The 26,005-nt window shown below is 42.1% G+C and overlaps 1 protein-coding gene across 1 annotated transcript in view; it reads right to left on the reverse strand.

Annotated features, from left to right (window-relative positions):
* The window catches only part of LOC126298176 (uncharacterized), a 348,855-nt gene that overhangs the window by 230,149 nt on the left and 92,701 nt on the right, over nt 1-26,005 (reverse strand). Inside the window, exon 3 of the mRNA XM_049989485.1 lies at nt 15,055-15,226. Coding sequence (XP_049845442.1) covers nt 15,055-15,226 — 172 coding nt within the window. The remainder of the gene's footprint in view (nt 1-15,054; nt 15,227-26,005) is intronic.

Genomic DNA, 26,005 nt, shown 5'->3' on the forward strand with positions numbered 1-26,005 from the left:
GTTTTTTTCTTGGTGACAAGACTGGTGTGGGTGCACTCAGTCTCGTGAGGCTAAGAATAAGAAGTAGCGACCCAGAGGTCAAGAAAGCCACAACGAGAGGGGGCGCGGAGTGCTCACCCACGCCCCTTCAAACCGCTTCCAGTGACGCCGCTGGCAAGGATGACATGACTGTCGGTCGGTCCTGAGTGACACACCATGGCCAGAATGCGGAGCTTTGCTTTCTTGCTTGGCTCTGTCAAGAATTTTAATAATTCTGAGGGAAATTGGCATACTTCAGGAGATTTGTTTTGACTTCGGTCTTTCAGTGCTCTGTAAAATTCTTCTCACAATGCTGTCTACAAAATCGTTTGTCCTATAAAGACCCTATATTTATTCTTTCCACCTTTTAGCCTTTCCTTTGTTGCCTAGCACCTGCCTGTCATATGAGCTCTTAATATTCATGCGGAACTCTCTTTCCCTAGTCATGCAAGCATTTACAGCCTAGCATGTCTCGTCTAGCCATGCAGTTGTGCACTTCTTGTCAATCTCATTTTTCGCTTGATTCATTTCCTGCATTTTTATATTTCCACCTTTCGTCAGTTAGATACAATACCTCGTGTGTTAGCCAACAGTTTCTATTGGGACTCCTTGTACTTTTGCCTAACAGATCATCTGCTGCCTTTACTATTTCATCTCTCGTAGCTACTCGTTCGTCATGTGTTATATTCCTTTATCCTGTTGCAGAGGCTCGTTTCCTACTGCTATCTTTGAAAATCTTAACAGACTAACACTTCCAGCTTTCAGCACTCCATCTCTTTAATTTTATATCTTTTAGCAAGATCTTCAATGCTAATCTGCTGTTCATAACCATTAAATTATCGTCACATTCCTCAGCTTTCTCTGCAAATATTTTGCAGTTTAAAGTCTAGTATTAAAATCTCGGTCTTGCCATTATGTAATGTATCTGAAACCTTCTAGTATCTAGAAGTCGTTTATGAGTCTTAAACCCAGTATTAGCAATGATTAAATTGTATTCTGTGCAAAATTCCACCTGGTTGCTTCCCCTTGCATCCCTTTAACCCAGTCTATGTTCTTCTGTTATTTTTTCTTCCTGCCCTTTTCCTACCATCGAATTCCAGTCCCCAACACAATTAAAATTTCATCACCCTAATTTCTTTCATCTCATTACACATTCTTTCCAACTCTTCATCATTTGCGGAGCTAGTTGGTATATAAACTTGTACTACTTCGATGGGTATTGACTTTGTATCTTTCTCGATAGTATAATGCGTTGACTATGCTATTCATAGTAGCTTACTCACATCCCAATTTCTTATTTATTATTAGACCTATTTCTGCATTAGCCCTACTGGATTCTATGCTATTATTCTGTGCAGACCTGCGCAGAGGTCCTGTTCTTCCTGCCACAGCACTCCACTAATTCTCAGAATATGGTTCAAATGGCTCTGAGCACTATGGGACTTAACAAGACAGCAGCCTAGCAACAGCCAGCAATCTCGGTACGGCAGGGCGAGTGTGACAGCGACCGCCTGAACTAACTGCGCGTGCATAATTGGCGTAGTTTTTCCGCAACGAACAGCAGGAAAACACGGTCTCCAGAAGCTTGTCGCTGATTCTACCATGTAACCCATGAATTGTCTGCCACATATCCCGTCCCTCTTTCCCAACTCCGACCAGTGATACTTACGGCCCTTGGTTGTCTTACGAAATGCAATACACTGAAGCACTCACTCCCCAGATAATTGGTCTATCGCATAAGGAAGGCCGCTTCAACTTCACTAAATAGTCGGTTATTTTAGGGTTTACAATTTTACGTATTTTATAAGCAGAAACGACAGTACACGTAAATGGGTTGTAATGAGAATACGCATAACTATCATTACAAAGGTTTGGCAGTTAAGATTCCTAAAACTTCTTGTTCTTATCCCCGTATATTGTAAAAAGTAATGAACAGTTTAAATGAAACTATATAAATAATGAAAAAATATTGCAGTCTAAATGATTATGTAATCAATGATTCAACGAAAGTGTTTTCAAGAATTTACTGCATATATTACAATTATATTTATACACTTCGATCATTTCTATGCACCTAAAAATTATTTTGCTAGCTTTTTACAGTGGTTTCTTACGTATTTATTTATACTCGCTTACGTTGTATTTTGTCCGCCGCTCGTGGTCTCGTGGTAGCGTTCTCGCTTCCCGAGCAGGGGGTCCCGGTTTCGATTCCCGGCGGGGTCAGGGATTGTCGCATGCCTCGAGATGACTGTGTGTTGTGTCGTCATCATCATCATCATTATTCATCCATTCCTATTACGGTCGGAGGACGGCAACGGCAGACCACAACCGTTAGGACCTTGCCTAGTACGGCGGTGCGGGTCTCCCACGTCGTTCCCCTACGCTCTTTCAAGAAGCATGGGATTTCATTTCCATTTTTTCACGTTTTATTTTATCCTATGTACGAACCTCAGTGAAAGACAAAGTAAAATTACAAACTACTGAAGGACGATCATGGGGAGAGGCCGAGGGGACGAGAAACGTCGGCCTCATCGCAGATGTATTTAGTTGTTGTTTATATCGTTAAGTAAAACCATATGGACAACGTTGAACATTGTTTCTAACAGGGAGCGGAAGGTTCTATGAATAGTACAAGTCGACAACGCATACGACAAACAGAATTATTGTTTTATGAGAAGTGGTGCAGTAAACGAGACAGCCTTTTGCGTGTGTTGAGTGCTCGCTTGGTAATTCATTCGGGCTACTCTTAAACCAGTTTTCAATAACTGTTGAATATGTTACTGAGGATTAAGTATCTGTCATGAGAGGAATTTCATATGGGATAAAATTTTGCTGGTGTTCAATACTCCCTTGTTAGTTCCCTCACGTAATATTCTCAAGGGCTTGCTATCATGTTCAATATACACTGACCAGACAGAACATTATGTCCACCGAATGAAATATCTGTGAGCGTGCTGTCTGTGTGTAGAATGGAGAAGGCGAACGATCTATCTTAGTTTAATCGAGGGCAGATTGTGATGGCCTGGAGGCTAGGCACGAACATTTCGGAAACTACACGGCTTGTCGCTTGTTCGAGGCACGCGGCGAAACAAATTCAAACCACGTCCAGACGTCGTGGGGTTGAGCGGCCACCCCTTATTACCGATGTCGGTTATCGTAGGTTGGGCATACTGATAAAACAGGACAGGTGACGAACTGTGGCGGAACTAACATCAGACTTTAAGGTTCGGCACAGTACAAGTGTGTCTGAACACACAGTGCATCGAACACTCCTAACGATGGGCCTCCGCAGCCCACAACCTACACATGTGACAATATTAACACCACAACATTGGCAACTACGGCTGAAATGGGCACATGTCCATCGGCACTGGACGTTGGCGCAGTGGCAGAGTGTTGCATGGTCTCATGAATTCAGTACCTTATTCATTATGCCGAAGGGAGGACACGAATCCGTCTTCTTCCAGGGGAACAGCTCCTTGACACTTGTGCTGCAGGACGGAGACAAGCTTGCAGCTGCTCCATTATGCTCTGGGAAACATCCACGGGGGCATCCATGGGTCCAGTGTAGCTCGTTTAAGGCACCATGACGGACAAGGAGTATCGTACCCTGGTCGCAGCCAACGTACACTCCTTCATGACGATGTTGTTTCCCGGCGGCAGTGGTATTTTTCAACAAGATAATGCACCATGTCACAAAGTGAGTAGTGGTATGGAGTGGTTCGAGGAACAGTGGCAAGTTTCGATTGATGTGCTGGCCGTCCACCTTGCCAGATCTCAACCCAACAGAACACTTCTGTTATGTGACTGAATGTGGCGTCAGACTCATAACACCCTCCACAGAATTTACGGCAATTAGGTGGCTTGTGTGTGTGCAGATGTTGTGCCAACTTCCTCCGGAGGCCTGCCAAGGATTCATTGCTTCCATGCTACCACGCGTCGCCGCTGTTATCTGTGCCAAAGGTGGGCACACCGGCCATTGGTAGGTGGTCATAATGTTCTGGCTCATCAGTGTATCTTCAAGTTACGACTTTTGTAACTGGATCATAGCTGTTACTGTGACTCATTACACTACAGTTATATTTTTGATGAAATATGTTAAACATGTACGTGTCATGCATTTTATCCGGTCTGAAGATTTTTTGATGATTCCACTGAAGATGTACATAATGCCCGAGACTAACTGGAAAAGACTAAAAAGTCGTTCATATTATGCATCTTTAATCGATATTATTATATAAAATAACCCTCACCCAATTGGTTATAACAATTGTGTACCAATGTTTTAAAGTTCTCAGATTATGACTACATTTTTAAAGTTCATCAGGAAAAATTTTATTGCACATTTTATCTCAACAGAAACAAGGGACTGCAACTGGAATTTCATTCTTATAGCTTACTTTACTAAAATTTCCAAATTGGAATCAACACAGAAATTAGTAAGAATAATAACATGGTGATCAAATTCCTTCTCCGCAACATGTTCCATCTTTATGGAGGGGTGTATTCTTGCTTTCTATCGACAGTAATTTTACCTGTACGCTCTGCTTTGATTTAGTTGCTTTTAATTCTCTTTAATGCCCCGAAGAGGGAGATGTTATAGTGGCCCAGTAGCGTGGCGTGTTTCATTTATGATCCCATTTTGCAGAGCTTAAATTTGCGGTTTTTACGAGCGGTGCATAATAATTATTGATTCTGTAAAGGGCTTTGAGGCACTCTGTGAATACTTCTGTTCTGTTTACCACAATTTATGACGTCGTAAATGGGCTTTTCCGGCAGAAGCTTTGCTGCCTGGCAAATTCGTGATGTCCCCAGATTCCCACTGCGGCATCGCTGAATAAAGTCCCTTGGTTTTCGAGCCGCGTTTAATACACTCTAATGTAAAAAAAAAAGGACACACCATGAAGAAATTTTCTGAATGCGACGGAAATCGGAAATGTAATGTATATTTACAGACAAATAGATGCTCACGATATCAGAAAAATTGGGTGATTTATTCAAGAGAAAGAGTTTCACAAACTGGGCAAGTCATTATTGCGTTGGTCCACCTCTGGCGCCTAAGCAAACAGTTAACTCGGCTTGTCATTCATTGACAGAGTTGTTAGATGTTCTCCTGAGGGATATGGCGCCTAATTCTATAATTCTATCGAAGTGGTGCGTTAGACCGTTAAAGTCCCGAGCTGGTTGGAGGGCCCTGCTCATAATCATTTACACGCTCGCAATTAGAGAGAGTTTGACGACCTTGCTAACTGAGGTAGAGTTTGACAAGCATAAAGGGAATTAGAAACTCTAGCCGTGTGCGGGCGGACATTATCTTGCTGAAATGAAAGCCCAGCAAAGCTTGCCATGGAAGGAAACAAAACGACACATAGTATATCGTCGACGTTCCGCTGTGCCGTAAGAAGGCCACAGATGACAAGTAAAGGGATTCTGCTATGAAAAGAAGTGGCACTTCAGACCATCACTCCTGTATGTCGGGCCGTATGGATGGCAACATTCAGATTGGTATCTAAGCGTTGTCCGTGGCGTCTCCAGACACGTATCCGCTGGTGATCGGGGCACAGTTCGAAGTGGGCTCACAAATGAAGACAATTATACTCAATTTAATGTGGCTGCAGACGAAGACGTGTCTTCTGGAGACGCCCCGGACCGTCGCCCGCCTAAGGTCTGACAACCAGAAGTGATATTCTGGTGTGGCATTTTTTTTCATAGCAGGGCTCCTTTGGATCTCATCTGCGGCACCCTTACAGCACTGAGGTACGTCGACGATGTTCTACGACCCATTTTGTTGCTCTTCATAGAAAGCCATCTGGGGCTTATATATCAGCAAAATAATGCCTACCCACACATGACGAGAGTTTTCACTTCTTTCTTCGTGTTTTCCAAACCCTACCTCGGCCAAAAACTCACCGTATCGCTCCCCAATTCAGAACGTTTGGAGGATTATGGGGAAATCCAACAAATCTGTCCATCAATGCCAACCCGAATAGCTGCTTGCGTAAGGACCAGAGGTAGGCCAATGCATTATTGACTTGCTCAATTTGTGAAGCACTTTTTCTAGAATAAATCACCCAGTTTTAATGAAACTGTAATCACCTGTTTGTCTGTACGTGTACATAATATGTACCGATTTCCGTCTCATTCAGATAACTGCTCCGTGGTGCTTCTTTTTTTGGAGGAAACGACCCGCTCTCACAGCTTTGCTTCCAAGAGTACCTCATCTCCTACATTCCAAATTCCACATAAGTCCCCCTGAAAAACCCTGCGCGCTTAGCACTCCTGGAAGGAAGGAAGGAAGGAAGGAAGGAAAGTCTTGACTTAGCCAGAGCCTACGCGGTTATTTCCAGACTAGCTTTTCACTCTGCAGGGGAGTGTGCGCTAATACGAAACTTCCTGGCAGTTTAAAACTCTGTGAGGGAACGGGACTCGAACCTGGGACCTTTGTCTTTCATGAGCAAATGATGTCTCTCTTGCTGACCTAGTCTTAGTGTCAGGTTTTGACGGATGGCCAAGGATATTTTGACGAAACTGGCTCTTGCGCCTACTCATTGCAGAAATAATTCCACGTCGGTTATTCGTGCCTATAAATTTCACGTACATCGCAAATCAACAGTGACTCGTTTTGCGGTATTACATGCGTATGTCTATGACACTCTCAACGTCACGGTAGAATAAATTCTAAGTCAGTTAATGAATTTGTGTATTTGTCACGTCCTAAACAGGTTTCGCTATTTTGCACACAGAATGCTTGTCTGATAAAGCGCACATTAGCTTCAGCATATGATGTTAGAAACAAACGACAGTCGATGAAGCTTATTTTTTTAGCATCCTCCCAAATTTTTACATGAATTCAATCATCGGGGAGCTGATATTTGTGCATAAGACAACCAGTAGAAAAATGCTCCTATCGGAGCACAAAGAATGCGAATATGTTCCTGTTTATTTACAATATTCTGACTGAAAACTGGGATACCAGCTGTTTCATTCTACAGAGTGGGGCAAATAAATGTGGCCTGAAGAACAGAGTTTCAGGGTACAAAGAAATTCAGCAGAGGAAAGGAAATACAGTACTAAGCTGACTGTAGCAGGTGTTGAAAGTGACCACCATTCATCTCTTGGCACTTCCGGGCTCTGCTCAGCAAGTTGCTGATGGCGGATCGAAGCTGGACTGCTTGAATTGCTGCAGTCTCATCCTAAATGTTCTGCTGTAGTTCTTTAAAAGTACGAGAGTTACTGCGATACACCTTAGACTTGAGGGCTCTCTACACAAATTAATCGCACACCGACAGATCATGTGACCTGGGTGGCCCGCCAGGACGGCGACCAAACTGACCTCTGCTGACAACTCTGTCAGGCATGAAGAATGTGTAAATGTGCTCCAAGGCTCAGCCGGCTCTATGCGCAGTTGCCTCATCCTGTTGGAAGTAACTGTAGGTCTTTTCCTCCTCCTCTACTCGTGTGGGCCACTTTAATTGCCCCATCCTCTAACTTCCTAAAAATTATGACATGCAAAGATATTATAGCTTTTTTAACATGCAACTCACCTCAGACAACCTAACTGTAATTCACTCACACGCAGTAGGCCATCGCTATAAATCGTTCATACCCAAGCATTTCCACTTGCCCTTTTCTCACTCACTCATTCAGCCCCACTCATTGGCATCATTATCTCTTTGTATCTCTCTGTCATGGTCTCTTGTGTCATACGCACAGTCCCCTTCGTTCTGCACTACTACCACTAGAGTCCACTGTCACTGTCTCCCTTTTGCTCTCTCTTACTGCTAATATCTCATTCCTTTCTTCCTACTGCTGCTTTCTCTTGTCACTGTCACTATCTCCCTCTTCCTGCTTTTCATTGTCACGTAATGTCCCTCATTATCACTGGCTCTCACCCTTTTCCACTTTCCCTTCCCCACTCGCCTCTCCCCACCCCCACCCCCCTCTCGTACTGCCACCTTCATTCCTTTCCTAGCACTGTTCTGTCACTGTCAACTGTGTTTCACTGCCACTGTGTCCCTCTCTCTCACACACTATCTCTTGGAAACGGATAAAGATATCAAGAACATTTTCAAAGCTGTCCGAGATCTGGATCTTAGAAATATATTGTAAGAGTTTCAGCCATCTGCTGTGCACAGCCATCTTGAAATGCTCTGCTGGGGTTCGGTCTGCTCGTGACGGCGAAAATATAGTAGTAAAACTATTTTGGGTTTTTTCCGAGGAATTGCCCATGAACTAATAGTGTCTCCGTAAGTCCCATCATGCCCACATCAAATGTAACAAGAACTAAACAGTTTGTTCCATTTACCTAAGCATACTTTGACCCTGTAGTGTATGACAGTGACGCTAAGGCGATCCTTCCGTTGGGTATACGAATAGTCCGTAGCGTAAGTGCTATCTAAAGCACTTGAACCTACCTTTTTATCGCCAAAAGAGCCCGAGGTATGAGCATCGGAAAAATCCTGTTTTTGTGCGTGACGTTTTGGAACATATTAGGTACCCATACTGTCGCATACATACCGATACTGACAACGACAGGACTGAAGACAGGTTGTAAGAGTTGCGACAGTGGTGGCAGATCTCTTATGAGGTGAATCGTTATGGAGAGGGATATCGTGGTTATTCATATAGGCAATGTGGGAATTCTTCGTTGTGATACTAATTTATATGTTTGGATGAGGATTCGATTCGTATTGAACCTGCTCTACTGTGATTGCAGATGGGAGGGCGGAAGAAGTTACTTTTGTCACGGAGGTACATGCTTTCTCGATGCGCTGTTTGAACTCATGTTCGGTTAGAGTGTAGAATGTATCCTTATTCCGCCATATATAATGCAGATCAAAATGTACAAACAAAAGAGGAAGCTTGTCGCTCAGTGACATCAACAACGTGACATCAACAACGTGACATCTTACCCGTAGATCGTTTAGAAGGTGCATTCAGTTACGGATTCAGAAAAACTAGCACTTCTTTCAGCACCCCACCTAAATGAACAGTCCTTTGCTGCAGCATGTATGGAACGTAGTGTAACCCCGATGAGAGAATACATAGTTTTTCAGGATGACATTTTAAAAATCTGGGATGGGTTCCTTACACCAGGACAAGAAAATAATGTCCAGTAAAAATGCGTACCTTAAAAGCTATGAGCATTTGTTCACCCTCGATACTGTAAAACACATCTCCTGTACTGCAAGCTCTTTGCTTTCCATATTTTTGGAGGAAGTAGTAGAAATAAAAACAAGAAAAAAAATGCTCGGACGAAGAGGATGCTCATCGTAGTTATTGGCTGTTTGCTGTTGAAATGCCTCAGGTCTGCATGGTCTTAAGGTTGACGATACGTTGGGCCACAAGGAAACAGAATTTCAAAAGCGATTTTGGTGGAACAGTTGAATGACTTTAACTTCAAAGTAGTGGTTGCATGCCACAAAATCTGCCAGCTCATATGACTCTAGGCTTGAGTTGATCTGTGCTAACAACATCCATGATTTGCGCTGACAGTGCTACAGCATGGAACGACAGAAAATTAAAAGAAAACTTTCTCAATTGCAAGTTAAGTCTCATATATGGTGGATCATATGCTCGTTTATTAAACAAAGCAATCTGAACTTATTTGTCATTTGTGATTTCGCTGATATTACCAGAAACGACATTTCCTGTTACAATACCAGTAGCTAATTACTTTTCGAAATACTTTGAAACATTCCTTTGTTAATGCATGCCAACTGTGAACTATGTTGCGTAGCATAGTTACAGAGCATATACACGATGCAGCAAGTAAGATGGGCCACCACTAGTGCATCCAGAATGAATAAATACATCGAGCTGGGTTTTCGTAAATTATACTGGAAACGTGACGAATTTTATGATATACATAAGTAATTTTGGCCGTGTGGGGCTATAACTACCGAATTATCACAGCGACATCATTTTTTTATTTTTAAATGGAACTAAATAACTTTTGTGACAGTGAAAAGAGCCTTAGAAGAGCACTTAATATATAATGTGTGTAGAACTCAAGGGAAGAAAACGAGATAACAGCGCCGCAAGGCACCATGCCGCCAGCAGGAGAAGAGGTTCCATAAAACTCAGTCGTTCTGTACCTAAGGAAACCACACACGTAATTCACGTATTACGTGGACACTTTAACATGGCATTCTTAGTTGAGGAATATTTTGCACTGTGGTTATGTAAGGTACTAAATGGTTTTAACCACTATCTGATTTAACATCTGAGGTCATCAGTCCCCTAGACTTAGAACTACTTAAACCTAACTAGCCTAAGGACATGACACACGTCCATGCCCGAGGCAGGATTTGAACCTGCGACCGTAGCAGCAGCGCGGTTCCGGACTGAAGCGTCTAGAGCCGTTCGGCCACAGTGGCCGGCTGTAGTGTACTACTACCTCGTTTATGGCATTGTCATCCTCACCAAATAATTATGGCACTGTGGCCACTACCAAATACACTGAAGTGACAAAAGTCATGAGATACCTTCTAATATCGTGTCGGACCTCCTTTTGTCCGCTGTAGTGCAGAAACTCGAAGTGGCCTGAACTCAAGTGGTTGGAAGTCCCCTGCAGAAATATAGAGACAAGTTGCCTTTATTGCCGTCCATAATTGCGAAAGTGCTGCCGGTGTACGATTTTGTGCAGGAATTGACCTTTTCATAATTTCCCATAAATGCAAGACTGGATTCACATCGGGCAATCTGGATGGGAAAATCATTCGTCCAGAATGTTCTTCAGACCAATTGCGAAAAAGTATGGCCCAGTGACACGGTGCATTTTCATCCATAAAAATTCCAACGTTGTTTGGGAACATGAAGTCCATGAATGGCTGCAAATAGTCTACATGCAGCCGAACATAACCATTTCCAGTCAACGATCGGTCTTGTTGGACCAGAGAACACAGTCCATTCCACGTAAACACAGCCCAGACTATTATGGAGCCACCACCAGCTTGCACAGTATCTTGGTTGATTGGTTTGGGGAGGGGACCAAACAGCGAGGACATCGTTTCCATCGGGTTAGGGAAGGATGGGGAAGGAAATCGGCCGTACCCTTTCAAAGGAACTATCCCGGCATTTGCCTAAAGCGATTTAGGGAAATCATCACAGTGCCTTGTTGACAACATGGGTCCATGACTTCGTGCAGTCTACGCCACACTCTAACAACCATCAGTTTTTACCCACTCAAATCGGGACTCATCTTATCAGGCCACGGTTTTCCAGTCGTCTAAGGTCCAACCAATATGGTCATGAGCCCAGGAGAGGTGCTGCAGGCGATGTCGTGCTGTTAGCAAAGGCATTCACGGCAGTCGTCTGCTGCCATAGCCCATTAACGCCAAATTTCACCGCACTGTCCTAACGCATACGTTCGTCGTACGTCCCACATCGATGTATGCAGTTATGTCACGCAGTGTTGCTTATCTGTTAGCACTGACAAATTTAGGCAGAGCCGCTACTCTTGGACGTTAAGTGGAGGCTGTTAGCCACTGAGTTGTCCGTGGCGAAAGATAATGCCTGAAATGTGGTATTCTTAGCACACTCTTGACACTGTGGATCTCGAAATGCTGAATTCCTGCATATTGTAATTCCATGACTTTTGTCACCTCAGTGTACTTTGAGCTCTCCGGTTTGCTTCGGGTTATATGTTGCGCATTTTTAAATTTTATTTTTTATAGTTTGACATAAGTTAAGAGACTATTCCTACTCGATCACGGGGTTCCAGTACGAGTTTCACAGCACCAGAAGCGACTGGCGATTGTTATGAACGTGTCAGTTTTGCTTCTGCAGAAACACAGCACGATTGTGTGCTGGCTACCCTGTGGGAGGGACGCTGCTTATTCCCTCGCCCCTCGGTCGGTCTAACAAGGCGACCATCACACCTGTTACTCACGGATTTGGATGAGCTTTAGATATGTTGTAGAGAGACCTATCCTCAGTATATAGCTAGGGACCTTTCATGTGACTGTTCCTGATTTCCGAGAAAATCGATCTTGAAATTTAATCGGCACTTCCTATACCTGTAACGTCCGTCAAGTTTCGACCAAGCGAGCGAAGCGCGGTGGTTAAGGATCATGGTTACGACACTGGTAGTACGGATTAAAACCTTGCAAGTACCCTCTTTTTCTTTTTAGTCCTACAGCATATCATTAAATAGTATATTTCAAGCAAAATTATTCGAAAGTAGTCATTTTCACCCCATAATTTCATTAACAAGTGAGTCATTACAAGGAACTACGTTTAAATACGTGCTCCGTTTGTTACAGAATAGCTCGTCATCGTTTGCATCGCCTACTGTTTTAGAACAGAAGTCTGGATGGTATTTCTTGTAGAAGCAATCGAAACACAAATTCGTAAAACATCACACACATGTCATGGAGGCTACTGTATTACAGAAACACGAATGTTTCAGAAGCGGTACGGGTAAACACAGTTCGTTAAAATTCAAAAGATTGTTCTTTCATCGTTCAACTTCGATGCTAATCATGTGTATTTCATCATTACTGTGAAAGCACGTGCACAAAAATGATCCAAAATTAAATTTTTGTATGGAATCTTCCCCAAAGCAATTTCTCTCTTAGTCTTCAGGACGTCGAGAACATTTTGATTTTTTTTGTGAAAATTTTAACCAGTGGTAATAATAGACATCACATGATGTGCTAATCCATGCCGCTTTCGTGGCAACCGTTAACCTTAGCCTTTGCACTATGCTAGCTTCATCAAAAGATGACTAACGTTATAGGTATAGGAGGTATCTACAAAACTGTAACTTCGATTTTCTCGTAATCTAAGGGCCGGCGCAAGAGCCGCTAGCAATGTACTCGGGACAGATCTTTCTAGAATATACCAGAGACCCTTCAAAATCTGTGATTAACGGGTCTGATGATGATCTTGTGCCGGCCGGGTAGCCGAGCGGTTCTAGGCGCCCCAGTCTGGAACCACGCGACCGCTACAGCCGCAGGTTCGAATCCTGCCTCGGGCATGGATGTGTGTAATGTCCTTAGGTTGGTTAGGTTTAAGTAGTTCTAAATTCTAGGGGACTAATGACCACAGATGTTAAGTCCCATAGTGCTCAGAGACATTTGAACCATTTTTTTTATCTCCTTGTGAGATTTCGTTTATTTACGCTCGCGGCTGAGTGCCACGTTATACAGTAGTGGAAATCAGTACAAATGCATTGACTTTTTTAGGACAATTAACATTGTCAGTTGCAATACTTGTGCACAGTGTATATTCAGTAATATGAGAGCCAGTATACCGACATAATGTAGTCAAACGGTATCGCATCTGATGTCAGTAGTACAGTATGTAACAAGACGTTAACGATTCATGTGGAAAAGGGTGGAAGTCAGTATAAAAGCAGACGGCTCTGTGAGGTGTTATTGCTTAAGTACATGCCTTTACTGAAGATAGGAAACAGGCACCATTAGCGACAGTACGTGCTGTGTACATAAGCCACGATTGCAACAACGCCACGCGGAAAATAGTTATCATGAGCTAAAAAATCAAAAATCGGTGCCTACTAGGGAATGGGACTCTCTAATCGTCAACTCGCCAAAAAGCTGAACCGTTCATATACAGTGATTGAAAATTTTGTTGTGCTGGGCGCACGATATGGACAGAACGGAAAATAGGGGCAAAGTAGAAAATTATCTGAGGCATCGAAACGGTTACTTTTGTGCAAAACAAGGATAACAAACCGTTATTCTTCTCGACTTGTAGCTGATTTACAGTTGCCAGTAACTGCCATACGTGTGCGACAAATTTTGTCAAATGACAAACATCTTTTCAAGAAATGAAGAAATGACTGCAGAAACCTGCTCTAACACTCAAACATAAGCCTACTAGATTGGAGTTTGCTGAAAAATTTGTCATGGACTTGAGAATGGGATAAAGTGACCATCAGTGATAAGAAGTAGTTTAATTTAGATGGGCCGGATGGATATCAGAATTATTGGCATGAGCTGAGAACAGAGCGCAGGTACGAATGAGCAGAAATTTTGGTGGTGGAAGTGCTATGATTTGGGTAACATTCTGCGCCGAAAGTAAATCACGCATTTCTTAGCTGAGCGTTAGAACGAACTCTAATGTGTACACTGAGGTGCTAGAGACAAAATTGATTAGAATGTGTGAAGACCTCGGGGACGATTCTCTAATGTTTCAACAACATCATACATCTGCACATGCTCCTGCTACTACCATAAAGTTATCTGAAGATAAAGATAGAGATGTCTTGCGCTGGCCTACATGTAACCCGGATATGAATATACTTGCAAGGCATGTTTATCGTATCGGTAGGCAAATTGAGGCCGTATGTTAGCTGAATAGAGCGATACTAGAAGACTGGGCGACAATGTCACTACAAGAACAACAAACCTTGACAAAGTCAACGCCGAAGAGAATTTTTGATGTAATTGGGAACAACGGAGGTTGTATAAAGTGCTAACAATGCAGTAACACAACGGGAAGAGAGTGCCTTTATACCAGTTTCCACCCATGAAATACAAAGGCCTTATTTTGTTATGACAGAAACTTTTCAATTCCGTCATGATTGTTAATGTGTTACATGTATCTACTACGTTTCCAGATGGCACTGTATCGTTTTGCTTTGGTTGGAGGTGGCAAGGCAGAGTCACTGAGACAATGTGATAATTCTGTGCTTCCATCTCGTCCTATTACTTTTGTCCAGAACAATCATAAACAAATATTATTCAAAGTTTTTCTTTGTTATTTATTAAGTCAAAAACGGCCCAATCAATATATAAAGCCATCGCCCTGCAACCCTGAACAAGAGACGGCTAAAAGGTAAGTACAGCCAGTTGTGGATTTGGGAATCTAAGTTATTGGTGATGGTTGAAATTAACATTTATAATGAAGTATAGACAGAACGGAACGGTAAGGTGGTTTGCGTTGTACACATACAGATGTCGCATGGATGTGGGTTGTTCCAATTTAGCAAACATTTCGCAACTGAGGAAAAAGTTTTTACTTTAAAATCTGATGGCTGCCCGTTAATAAGTTGCCAGACAGACTTACCAGTCTTGTAGACTATGCGCAGGGAGCGCCAGACGAAGTCGCAGGTGCCGTTAGCCTCCATGTTGGCGTCTTTGAGCTGATAGACCACAGAGCCGTAGTCGGTGAGCGCCATTCCAGTGTCGCTGCTCAGCTTGCGCCGCTCACACAGCTGGCGGCGATCGTCTGCGGACACCTGCACACAGCCGAGTTGGGCGTGCTTACATCGTGCACAGGGAGGGACACAGCGGAAAACTCATTTATTAAAATAAATACGGTATTACTCTCGTTTGTTTCACTATAACCTCTTAAACATAATAGATACACAGATTAAAAACACTTAGTAGTGTAGGATATTTGTGTAATCCAAGACTCCAGGTATTTTGCAACCTGAGCAACTAATCTACACTGCATGACAAAAAAGTGAATCTCGCAAAAGGGTAGAGGAAACGATATGAAACTTAAAAGGTTGAAAAGTATGTGACTGTGTCTCAATGATTACAGAACAGAGTGAAATTTACAAAGAACTTGGCAGTGTGAGCCCACTTGTCAGTGTGACATTGCACGCCCTCTAATTGTGCTGAAATTTGGTGCCAATGCGGCATCACAAGCCCACCTTACACATCACATGAACGTCTGAGCTCTAACCTTTTACCCGCGTGTGTCTACAAGTCGCTGTTTTAAGCGTCGCCGAGTCAGAGGGAGACGTCGCAGGTCGCCACGCTTTTGCACCATCAGTGAGGAATGTTGTAGTAAAAAAAAGGGGTTCGAAAAATTGATAGTTCAATAGTCTACAGTGAAAACATAACACTACACTGTACACGCAATCAGTATATTCACTTGTTGCTGACGTTGTTGTTGTGGTTTTCAGTCCGAAGGCTGATCTGATGCAGGTTTCCATGGTACTCTACCCTCTGTAAGCCTCTTCATTTCTGGCATCGACTGATTTTTTCGACTACATTCCATTAACCTTGTTTTGATTCATTAACTCTCCATAATTACACACGCGACACAAGTCTCATATATATGCAAGGAAAGGAAAAGGAGAAAGAACATCCTTCCCGACCGGCGGCTGGACATTCCAATCTCGTATAACGCGCGGAAAAAAACAAACACCTATATCTTCCCGTGGGAGCTCTGATTTCCCTTATTTTATGATGACGATCGTTTCTTCCTATGTATGTCGGCGTCAACAAAATATTTTCGCATTTGGAGGAGAAAGTTGGTGCCTGAAATTTCATGAGAAGATTCAGTCGCAAAGAAAAACGCCTTTTGTTTTAATTATGTCCACCCCAAATCCTGTATCATTCCAGTGACACTCGCTCCTCTATTTCGCGATAATACAAATGGTGCCGCCCTTCTTTACACTTTTTCGATGTACTCCGTCAATCCTATCTCGTAAGGATCCCAAACCGCGCGGGAGTATTCTAAAAAAGCGTAGTATAGGCAGTCTCTTTATAACATCTGTTACATTTTCTAAGTGTCCTGCTGATAAAACGCAGTCTGCGGTTAGCTTTCCCCACAACTTTTTCTATGTGTTGCTTCCCATTTAATTTGTTCGTAATTGTAATTCCTAGGTATTTAGTAGAGTTTACGGCCTTTAGATTTGACTGATTTGTCATGTAACCGAAGTTTAACGGATTCCTTTTAGCAATCATGTGGACGACCTCACACTTTTAGTTATTTAGCGTAAATTACCAGTTTTTGCGCTATACAGATATCTTTTCTAAAACGTTTTGCAATTTGTTTTGATTTTCTCATGACTTTACTAGTCGATAAACGACAGCGTCATCTGAAAACAACCTAAGACGGCTGTTTAGATTGTCTCCCAAATCCTTCATATCGATAAGGAACAGCAAAGGGCCTATAACACTATCTAGGCGAACGCCAGAAATCACTTCTGTTTTACTCGATGACTTTCTGTCAGTTACTACGAACTGTGACCTCTCTGACAGGAAATCACAAATCCAGTCCCATAACAGAGACGATATTCCATAAGCACGCAATTTCTCTACAAGCCACTTGTGTGGTACAGTGTCAAAGACCTTCCGAAAATCCAGGAATACGGAATTAATTTGAAATCCCTTCTCAATAGTACTCAACACTTTGTGTAACTAAAGAGCTAGTTGTATTTCACAAGAACGATGTTTTTTAAATCGGTGTTGACTGTGTGTCAATAGACAGTTCTCTTCGAAGTAATTCATAATGTCCGAGCACAACATATGTTCCAAAAATCTGCTGCATATCGACGGTAGTGATATGGGCCTGTAATCTGGTGGATTACTCTTAGTATCTTTATCGAATATTGGTGTAACCTGTGCAAGTTTCCAATGTTTGAGTACGGATCATTCGTTGGGTGATAGGTTGTATATGATTGTGACGTTTGGAACTATTGTATTAGCATACTCAGAAATGAACCTAACTGGAATACAATCTGGACCGAAAGACTTGCTTTTGTTAAGAGATTTAAGTTGTTTTACTACTCCGAGGATACTTACTTCTACGTTGCTCATGTTGCCAGCTGTTCTTGACTCGAATTATGGAATATTTACTTCATCTTCTTTCCGAAGGCTATGTTTAGTGACTCTGTTTTGGCAACACTGTCTTCGCCAGTATCTCCATTGCTATCGCGCAGAGAAGGCATTGATTGTGTCTTGCCGCTAGCATACGTCACATACGACCAGAATCTCTTTGGATTTCGAGACACAGTTTCGTTGTGAAAAGTGTTACAAGCATCTCGCATTGAAGTCCACGCTAATTTTCGAGCTCCTGTAAAAGATCGCTAATACTGGATATTTTGCGTCCATTTAAATTTGGCAAGTTTTTTTCGTTGCTTCTACAACAGTGTTTTGACCTGTTTTGTGTACCACAGAGGATCAGCTCCGTCATTTGTTAATTCATTTGGTACAAAACTCCCAATTACTGCTGATATTATTTCTATGAATTCAAGCCACATCTGGTTTACATTTGCATTGTTAATTTGGAAGGAGTGGAAATTGTCTCTCAGGAAGGCGTGAAGTGAATTTTTATCTGCTTTTTTGAATAGGTGTATTATTCATTTACTTTTGGAGGATTTGGGAGTTATAATATTCAATCTCGCTGCGTCAGCACTGTGTTTACTAACTTCTGTACCCGTTTTGATGCTCGTTATTAGTTCAGGATTATTTGTTGCTAAGAGGCCAAGTGTGTTTTCACAACCGTCTATTATTCACGTGGTCTCATGAACCAAGTACTCGAAATAATTTTCAGAGAATGCGTATAGCACAATTTCGGATGATGTTTTATGCGTACCTACGGATTTAAACGTGTATTTTTGCCAACATATCGAGGGTAAATTATTGTATGAGTCGGGTACACGTTTGAAATTAAACTCAAGTTCTCTTTGAACCTTTCAGTAATCGTTTCATCTGAACTGGGAAGTCGGTAAAAGGATCCAATTATTATTTTATTCCGGTTGCCAACAATTACCTCACAGGAAATATCTACTTCAATTTCGCGACAAGGTAAACTTCTTCTAATAGCAACAAACACGCCAGCACCAACTGTGTTTAGCCTGTCCTTTTGGAACACTGTTAGGTTCTTCACAAAAATTTCAGCTGAACTTATCTCCGGCTTTAGCCAGCTTTCAGTGCCTATCCGATGTGAGCATCAGTGCTTTGTATTAGCACTTGGAGCTCTTGTACTTTCCCAACACGGCTACGACAATTTACAACTTTTATACCGGTGGTTCCTGTATCTACGTTCTTCCTGTGTTCGGCCTGCACTCTTTGTGACTGAATCCGATTTTGTATTTTCCCGAGACCCTCTAACCTAAAAAACCGCCCAGTCGACGCCACACAGCCCCTGCTATCCATGTAGCCGCCTCCTGCGTGTAGTAGTCTCCTGACCTATTCAGCGGAATCCGAAAGCCAACCATCCTATGGCGCAAATCAAGGAGTCTGCAGCCTACATGGTCGCAGAACCGTCTCAGAGTTAGCGTCTAATTCATACTCTCTACTTGTTTCTGTTCCAGAGGTCCGCAATCGGCCCTGTCGACTGTGCTGCAAATGGTCAGCTCTGCTTTCATCTCACAAGAAAGACTGGCAGCCCTTCCCATTTCTGTTAGCAGCTCTAAACCAGAGAGAATCTTTTCCAATCCAAAATGACACACATCACTGGAACCGACGTGTGCCACCACCTTCAGTTGGCTACACCCTGTGATCTTCATGTCATCCAGAAGAACACGTTCCACATCTGGAATGACTCCACATGGAGTGCACGTTGGCTTTCTTCCCTTTCTTGGCAGCTATGTCCCTAAGGGGCCCCATAACGCGCCTATCGTTGGAACGTTGGAGCTTCCAACTATTAACAATCCCACCCTCTGTGATTGTCTGAATCTTACACGCTGAGAGGTTTTCCCTGAAACAGGACAGGCGACTGCATCTGACTGAGCGATAGTGTGAGCCACAGATGACACCTGGAACCTGTTTGTCAGACTAACTGGGGAGGCCTTACGTGCGGCCCCCTGGGAAGTCCCTCGCAGCCTGCCACGCCACGAGGCGACCTTCCACTCGACCGCGGATGAGCGGTCAACCTCAACGCAAGAAGTAACTGGACTGGTCACTGGTGTGTGCCGATCAGCGTTGGATCCGCAAGGCTGGCCCACAACAGTGGTGCTCACTCACTGTGGCTTCAAGCTTTGTAACCGAAGCCATCACAGCCTGGAGCTGAGAGTGATTTGTCACCAACTCGCAACTGCACACAACAATCACAGTCCCTATTCATACTGAAGACAGTGGAAAACTGCACTACCCAGGTAAATGGACTATCAGCATATGCTGCAAACCTCTGCTGTAGACTCTGACGATAACGCAAGAACTGTGTCTAATAGATTAGATCAATATACAGTGATTGAAAAACCGAACTACTGAAGCACTCAGGTGAGACTAGTTTCTGATGCAAACGAAAATGCAAGAACTGTGGCTATTGGGTGATAAATTAAAACGCAGGAACTCAAGAAATAAACTATCAAAGGACACAGATGGAATTATACAATTCGCTCCTGGTTAGGAACTCGTAAAAGTCACGAAATCGGTTACTTCTTTGTTGCTGCGTCTGTCCCGGTGACATTTACATTTTACCTTATTTATGGAGTTGGAGAAGATACAGTTACTATAGACTGACTACAAATGGTTAGTGTAATTAAGCTTTCTCGCTTATATAAAGAAACACAGTACAGTAAGATGCGCTGAGATGTGAAACAGTTTCATAATGAGCGAGACCTCTAAAAGATTTGACGCCTGTTTGTTATTGACTTTTATTTTTCTGTTATTGTTATAACAAGCACACACATTAAATTGCTTCAAAAATAAATAAGCAAGTAAAGGAGTAACATATACATACACATATACATAATACCTCAAGAAAATTATCTACTGATTATAAACATGTGCGGCGAGATTAGTGCATTATGCGCAAAATCCATCTACTTGAAATATAGCTCAGTAGAGGGAAGTATGTCTTTCATTGTCGCATAAAATTGCTTCCCGACCCATCGATCATTGTTTACCACTGATAGTTGAGCAACTTCGGCTGAGTAGCACAGACAATGAAGTAAAATTACTCTGCAGTCAGTTTTCAGATTCCTTGAAGTGTACATTTCCAAATTCAGTTAGAGGTATTTGACTTACATATTTAACTTTATTGTAGAGCAAATGTTATTGGCAGCTATAGTAGTAGTCAGTTGTGGAAAGATAAGACTTTCAGAAGCTATACATAAATGCGACTGATATGTCTATCTTTTGATTAACATTTTTGTGGACATACCTTCTGTTATGGAGAAGATGAAAAAAATTGCGGAGAGGTACGAGCTTTGGGACCCAACAGCAAAGAGCGATCTGCCCCTTGTAACGACGCGGTATTTGGCACTAAATATTTCAGCACCAATAAATAAAAAGATATGAAGTAGTTTACAAATGTGATAATTCTTTTTATTTTTGAAAGTGTTTGTTTTTCTGTTAAATGCAGATAGTTGGGATCACGTGCCCTGTTTCTAACTTCGTCACTAAATGGTACGTAGCGGTATTTCGAAAACAGTATTGTGGGAGTGAAGTATCTGGTGTTCCGCAGGAGAGTTTATTTGGACGTCTGCTCAGCAGATAGTATCAATTCACGGCTTGGATCTTTGGCAGATGGTGCAGTTATCCATGAATTGATTCTTACCCGCAAAAATTGGAGCAGGATGCAATTAGATCTCGATAAAAATCAGCACAGTGCAAAGACTGGAAACTACCTCAAAATGTGAAGAAACGAAATGCAAGACACTTCACGAAACGGAGAGGAAAGAAAGAAAACTCAATAAAGAATTCCGAAAAATAATCTAATTAAATCAAAATTTAAGAATTACAGGGAGCACCGATTTCATGGGAAGTGACGAGTCACTAATCACAGAATCACTGTAGTGCGCCCGTACACACACGCACGCACACGCACATACACATACACATACACATACACATACACACACACACACACACACACACACACACACACACACAAGAACAACTAAGTTAGTGACCTTGAATGAGTATCACACGCATCCCATTATAGAGCAACGCCAAATAGCATAACACAAACGTATGGTGAAAATGTATATAGTGTGGTTAATAAAAGTGTGTTCTTGATTAATGGAGAAGAAGAGTGCCGTGTTTCGTTGTAAAACAGAGACCAGATGGAATTATTAGCTGAAATGGAAAAAGAAGACGTAGAAATAAAATTTGTTTTTGCGTCCATCGCGAAGAACGAATACACATGTATGAAGAACAAAGATTTGTTGCTAATACTGAATACAATAACGTAATTATTAAAAATAGCAAAAGGCGTATACACATGCGGTAATACTGCAGTGGAACTCTAGCTCTAGTCTCAATGAGATATTTTTTCTTTTTTTTACGACACAGTAGCTCCCTGTTTTGTAGTCTTGCAGAAAAGCTCATATGCTAGTTTTACTTGCAGTAAACTTGCATCGGCCTAGCTTCATAACACTGAGGCCCAAAATAATGTGTTTACGGTTGATTAGTCGGCACAGAGCCAAATTTGAATATTTGTTGCCTGAAGATTTTCAATATAAAAATTGCTCGTGCAGTAAAAATTCATGAATAGAAAAAGGAAATATTTACAGTGATATTAACGATAATAGTTCTAAATATGTGATGTCCAATAACCATACAAGGACAATAACATTAAGATCTGAAGAAAAACTGAAAGAACTGACTAAGAGGACAGACAATGTTGTAGCGTTCTGTCGCTCGCTTTTGTACCCCTTACGTGTAAAGGAGTCATGGCTGGAGTGTGAAAAAGAGATGTTCTTACTGTAGTAACGCAAACAGAAGAATCTACAAGATTTCGATAGAAAGAGGCTCTTGGTGTGGCATTGCTATTATAAAGCTGTTATAATGCTATGGGCTACTAACATCAGAGTTAGAAACTGATATCCATAAACGGCAACCCAGAATTAAAGGACAAATGTCTGCTATTCACCAATGGCCAAGACTGACTGTTGTATTATGACAGAGGTCCTGGCCGCAAAAATTGTGCTACATAAGAGACTCACACCGTTACGGCATTTTGACCACTGTACGAAAGAAATATGTTTATATGTAATACTACCGGTTCTTGAACTCATTGAATGTATAATGGGCAATATGTAGTGTGCTTCTATTGATCTTAAAAGCTCTCCGGATATAAAACGTGGTTTCTGAGATCTAATATGTGAAGCAGTGCTGGCAGTGTCAGTACTTTGTTCCACATCACAAATGTGATAGAAAGTGTGCTCTAGCGTTGTGAGCGTAAAATATTTAATTTACTATTTGATTTAAAGTATCTAAAAATGATTTTCTACTAGACTTCATTTTCTTATGCAAACTTAGATTTATTTTTTGCATTTAACAGAACAGTTAATACAATTTTCTTGTGAAGTGTACTGATTAATGTAAATATCACGATTAATAAAAAATAATAATTGAAATTTTGGTTGCTTTTTTAGAGTATAAGTTAAATTCAAGTCTTCAAATTATTTGTTGTTAAATAATACTCTGAACACAAGTACAAATAACCCTTTCTTTAACACGAATTTAATTTCGTATAGAATTTACATTAGGTACGTATTGAAAAGCTACAATTATGTTGCGCCAAACAGTATACCAACTATGGATAAGCCAGAAACGACAGCATACTTTGAAACTGTCTTCATAATTCTGAGCTGTGTATTTATTAATTATTTCGTGAAGGTTAACTTAAATTCCATCTCTCAAGAGACCAAATATTAGCAGGGTAGGTGTTCTAGAAACACATGATATTCTGACAAGTAGAACTCAAAATCCTTGCGCCAGTATTACGAATAGATCCGACGCCAAGGAAAGAGTGTGAAACATACAGCTTGGCATTCAGACGAGGCTCAGAAAGCCAAAGTTAGCGTGCAGCCCCTGCCGCCACGCCCCCTGTTTGTGGAGTCGGGACATCGGAGAGGTTGTCACTTAGGTAAGCAGATAGGCGGACAGCTGGGACTCGTACAAAAATGTGATAAGAACGCACGACATGTCCTTTAACTGTCACAGTTACAAACTGCTTCTCTTCAAATGCCCCACCCCCTCTTCTCACCAACGATTCACTTCAAGTTGTTGCACTCTTGGCAGTTTGCGGCTTCTTTTGCTGCGTGAACACAGTTCTCATTCTTCGGTTTAAGTAATGATACTGATAACACCACAGTGACTACCGCGAGCAGACCAGCTTCAACAACACTAAAGCAAGCACACTATGAATTAATAATAATACTCATAGTGAGTCAGCTTAGCTAGTAACATTAACGATTACCGAAAAAATTACAGATCGTTCTATTACACGAAAATTCGTGATTTCGTATCTAAATAAGGAAATATGTGACACCGAAAAAATGGTTCAAATGGCTCTGAGCACTATGGGACTTGACATCTAAGGTCATCAGCCCCCTAGACTTAGAACTACTTAAACCTAACTAACGTAAGGACATCACATACATCCATGCCCGAGGAAGGGTTCGAACCTGCGACCGTGGCAGCAGCGCGGTTCCTGACTGAAGCGCCTAGACCGCTCGGCCACAGCGGCCGGCAATATGTGACATCGGATAAAGAGAAAACATAGTATTGCCGGTATGAAAAAGGCACAGAGGGAATACAGATTTCAATTCTGTCAGTGTGAACTGATTCTCCGTAGCCTGTTGGTAGAAAAACTTCATAATTACAACAAAAAGCAAAATATTGTGTACAGTATTCACTTATTTTGTTGACCGGTTTTCGGTTCTAGCTCCCTATAGTCGTCGAAGTGGGGGGGGGGGGGGGGGGGCATATATGTGAATAACATTGAAGAAGATGTTGTACATCGAGAGTGAGGAACGAACACAGATTAAATGTCATCTTTGACAATGCAGTAGTAATGCAATTAAAAATATTTACCTTAAACAGTACTCAAATATCAATAAAAAATCCAGAAAAACATTAATACTAAAATCAAAAAACGGTGCCTATGTAACACTTTAAATAAAATTAACAATCCTAATAAAAAAAGATTGGTATGTGACGAGGATATAGAAGAACAGCGTGAAGAGTAAAAGGCAGATTTAACAGTTTTAAAAACGGAAAGTATAGAGTACATAGACAATAAGAACTGCTTTATCACTACACTGTCAAAGGCGGCATATACCCTTTGCTCGTACTTCACTCTACATCTACATGACTACTCTGCAATTCGCCATAAACCAAAAGAAATTAGGGTTACCAACTATGCAGAAAAAAGGGGAAGAGGGTTGAAGGCACATAGGTATTGTGATTGATGTGATTGATCTGTTAGACCCATCTCATATCTGTTTGCTTTTCTAAACTGTTTATTGGCTTTTGCCACTGGCTAAATGTTAGCGAATACAACCAGTCTCTCGGAAAGAAGCGTGTCATTGTATTATTTAGGTTTGCATATTTGAGAATGATACTCTGGGTCCACACTCCTTACTTCTTTACTAATCTAGCTGATAAGGAACTCAAATTCGACAACGAATGACAAAGAAGAAATTAATATACCGAATATACACATCAAAAAAAGTTTTGCATCACTTCGGTTCGCAGAACTCTTGAAGATAGACGTTAACTGTGGATATTGTATCACAGACACAGTCTCTTTGACTGTTCAGAGATGTCACTAAACCTGCCCAAAGTTGTTAGCAACCATGCATGAGCAGCGCCTATTAGACGGAGGGCGTCCGACAGCCGATCAGTTCTAGTCATTCCACATGGAAGGGGGAACACGGCCCGTGTTGTCTTGTAGTTCAACCATGCCTAGACGGTCAATACCGTGGTTCGAGTGCGTCCGCATTGTTACTTTGTCCCAGGAAGGGTTCTCAACAAGAAAAGTGTCCAGGCGTCACGGAGTGAACCAAAGCGATGTTGTTCGGACATGGAGGGGATACAGAGAGATAGGAACTGTCGATAACATGCCTCGCTCAGGCCGCTCAAGGGCTACTACTGCAGTGGATGAGCGCTACCTATGGATTATTGCTCGGAGGAACCCTGACAGAAACGCCACAATGTTGAATAATGCTTCTCCTGCTGCCACAAGACGTCGTTTTACGACTCAACCTGTCCGCAATAGGCTGCATGATGCGCAACTTCACTCCCGACGTACATGGCGAGGTCCATCTTTGCAATCACGACACCATGCACTGCGGTACAGATGGGCCCAACAATATACCGATTGGGCCACTCACGATTAGCACCACGTTCTCTTCACCTATGAGTATCGCATATGCCTTCAACCCGGTGGAGGTTCCCTGATCTTTTAGGGTGGTGTTATGTAGGGGCGACGTACGCCGCTAGTGGTCATGGAAGGCGCCGTAACGACTGTATGATACGTGAATGCCATCCTCCTACCGATAGTGCAAACATATCGGCAGCATATTAGTGAGCCATTCTTT

This window comes from Schistocerca gregaria, chromosome X, assembly GCF_023897955.1.
Source record: "Schistocerca gregaria isolate iqSchGreg1 chromosome X, iqSchGreg1.2, whole genome shotgun sequence".
In the NCBI taxonomy this organism is placed as follows: Eukaryota; Metazoa; Arthropoda; class Insecta; order Orthoptera; family Acrididae; genus Schistocerca; species Schistocerca gregaria.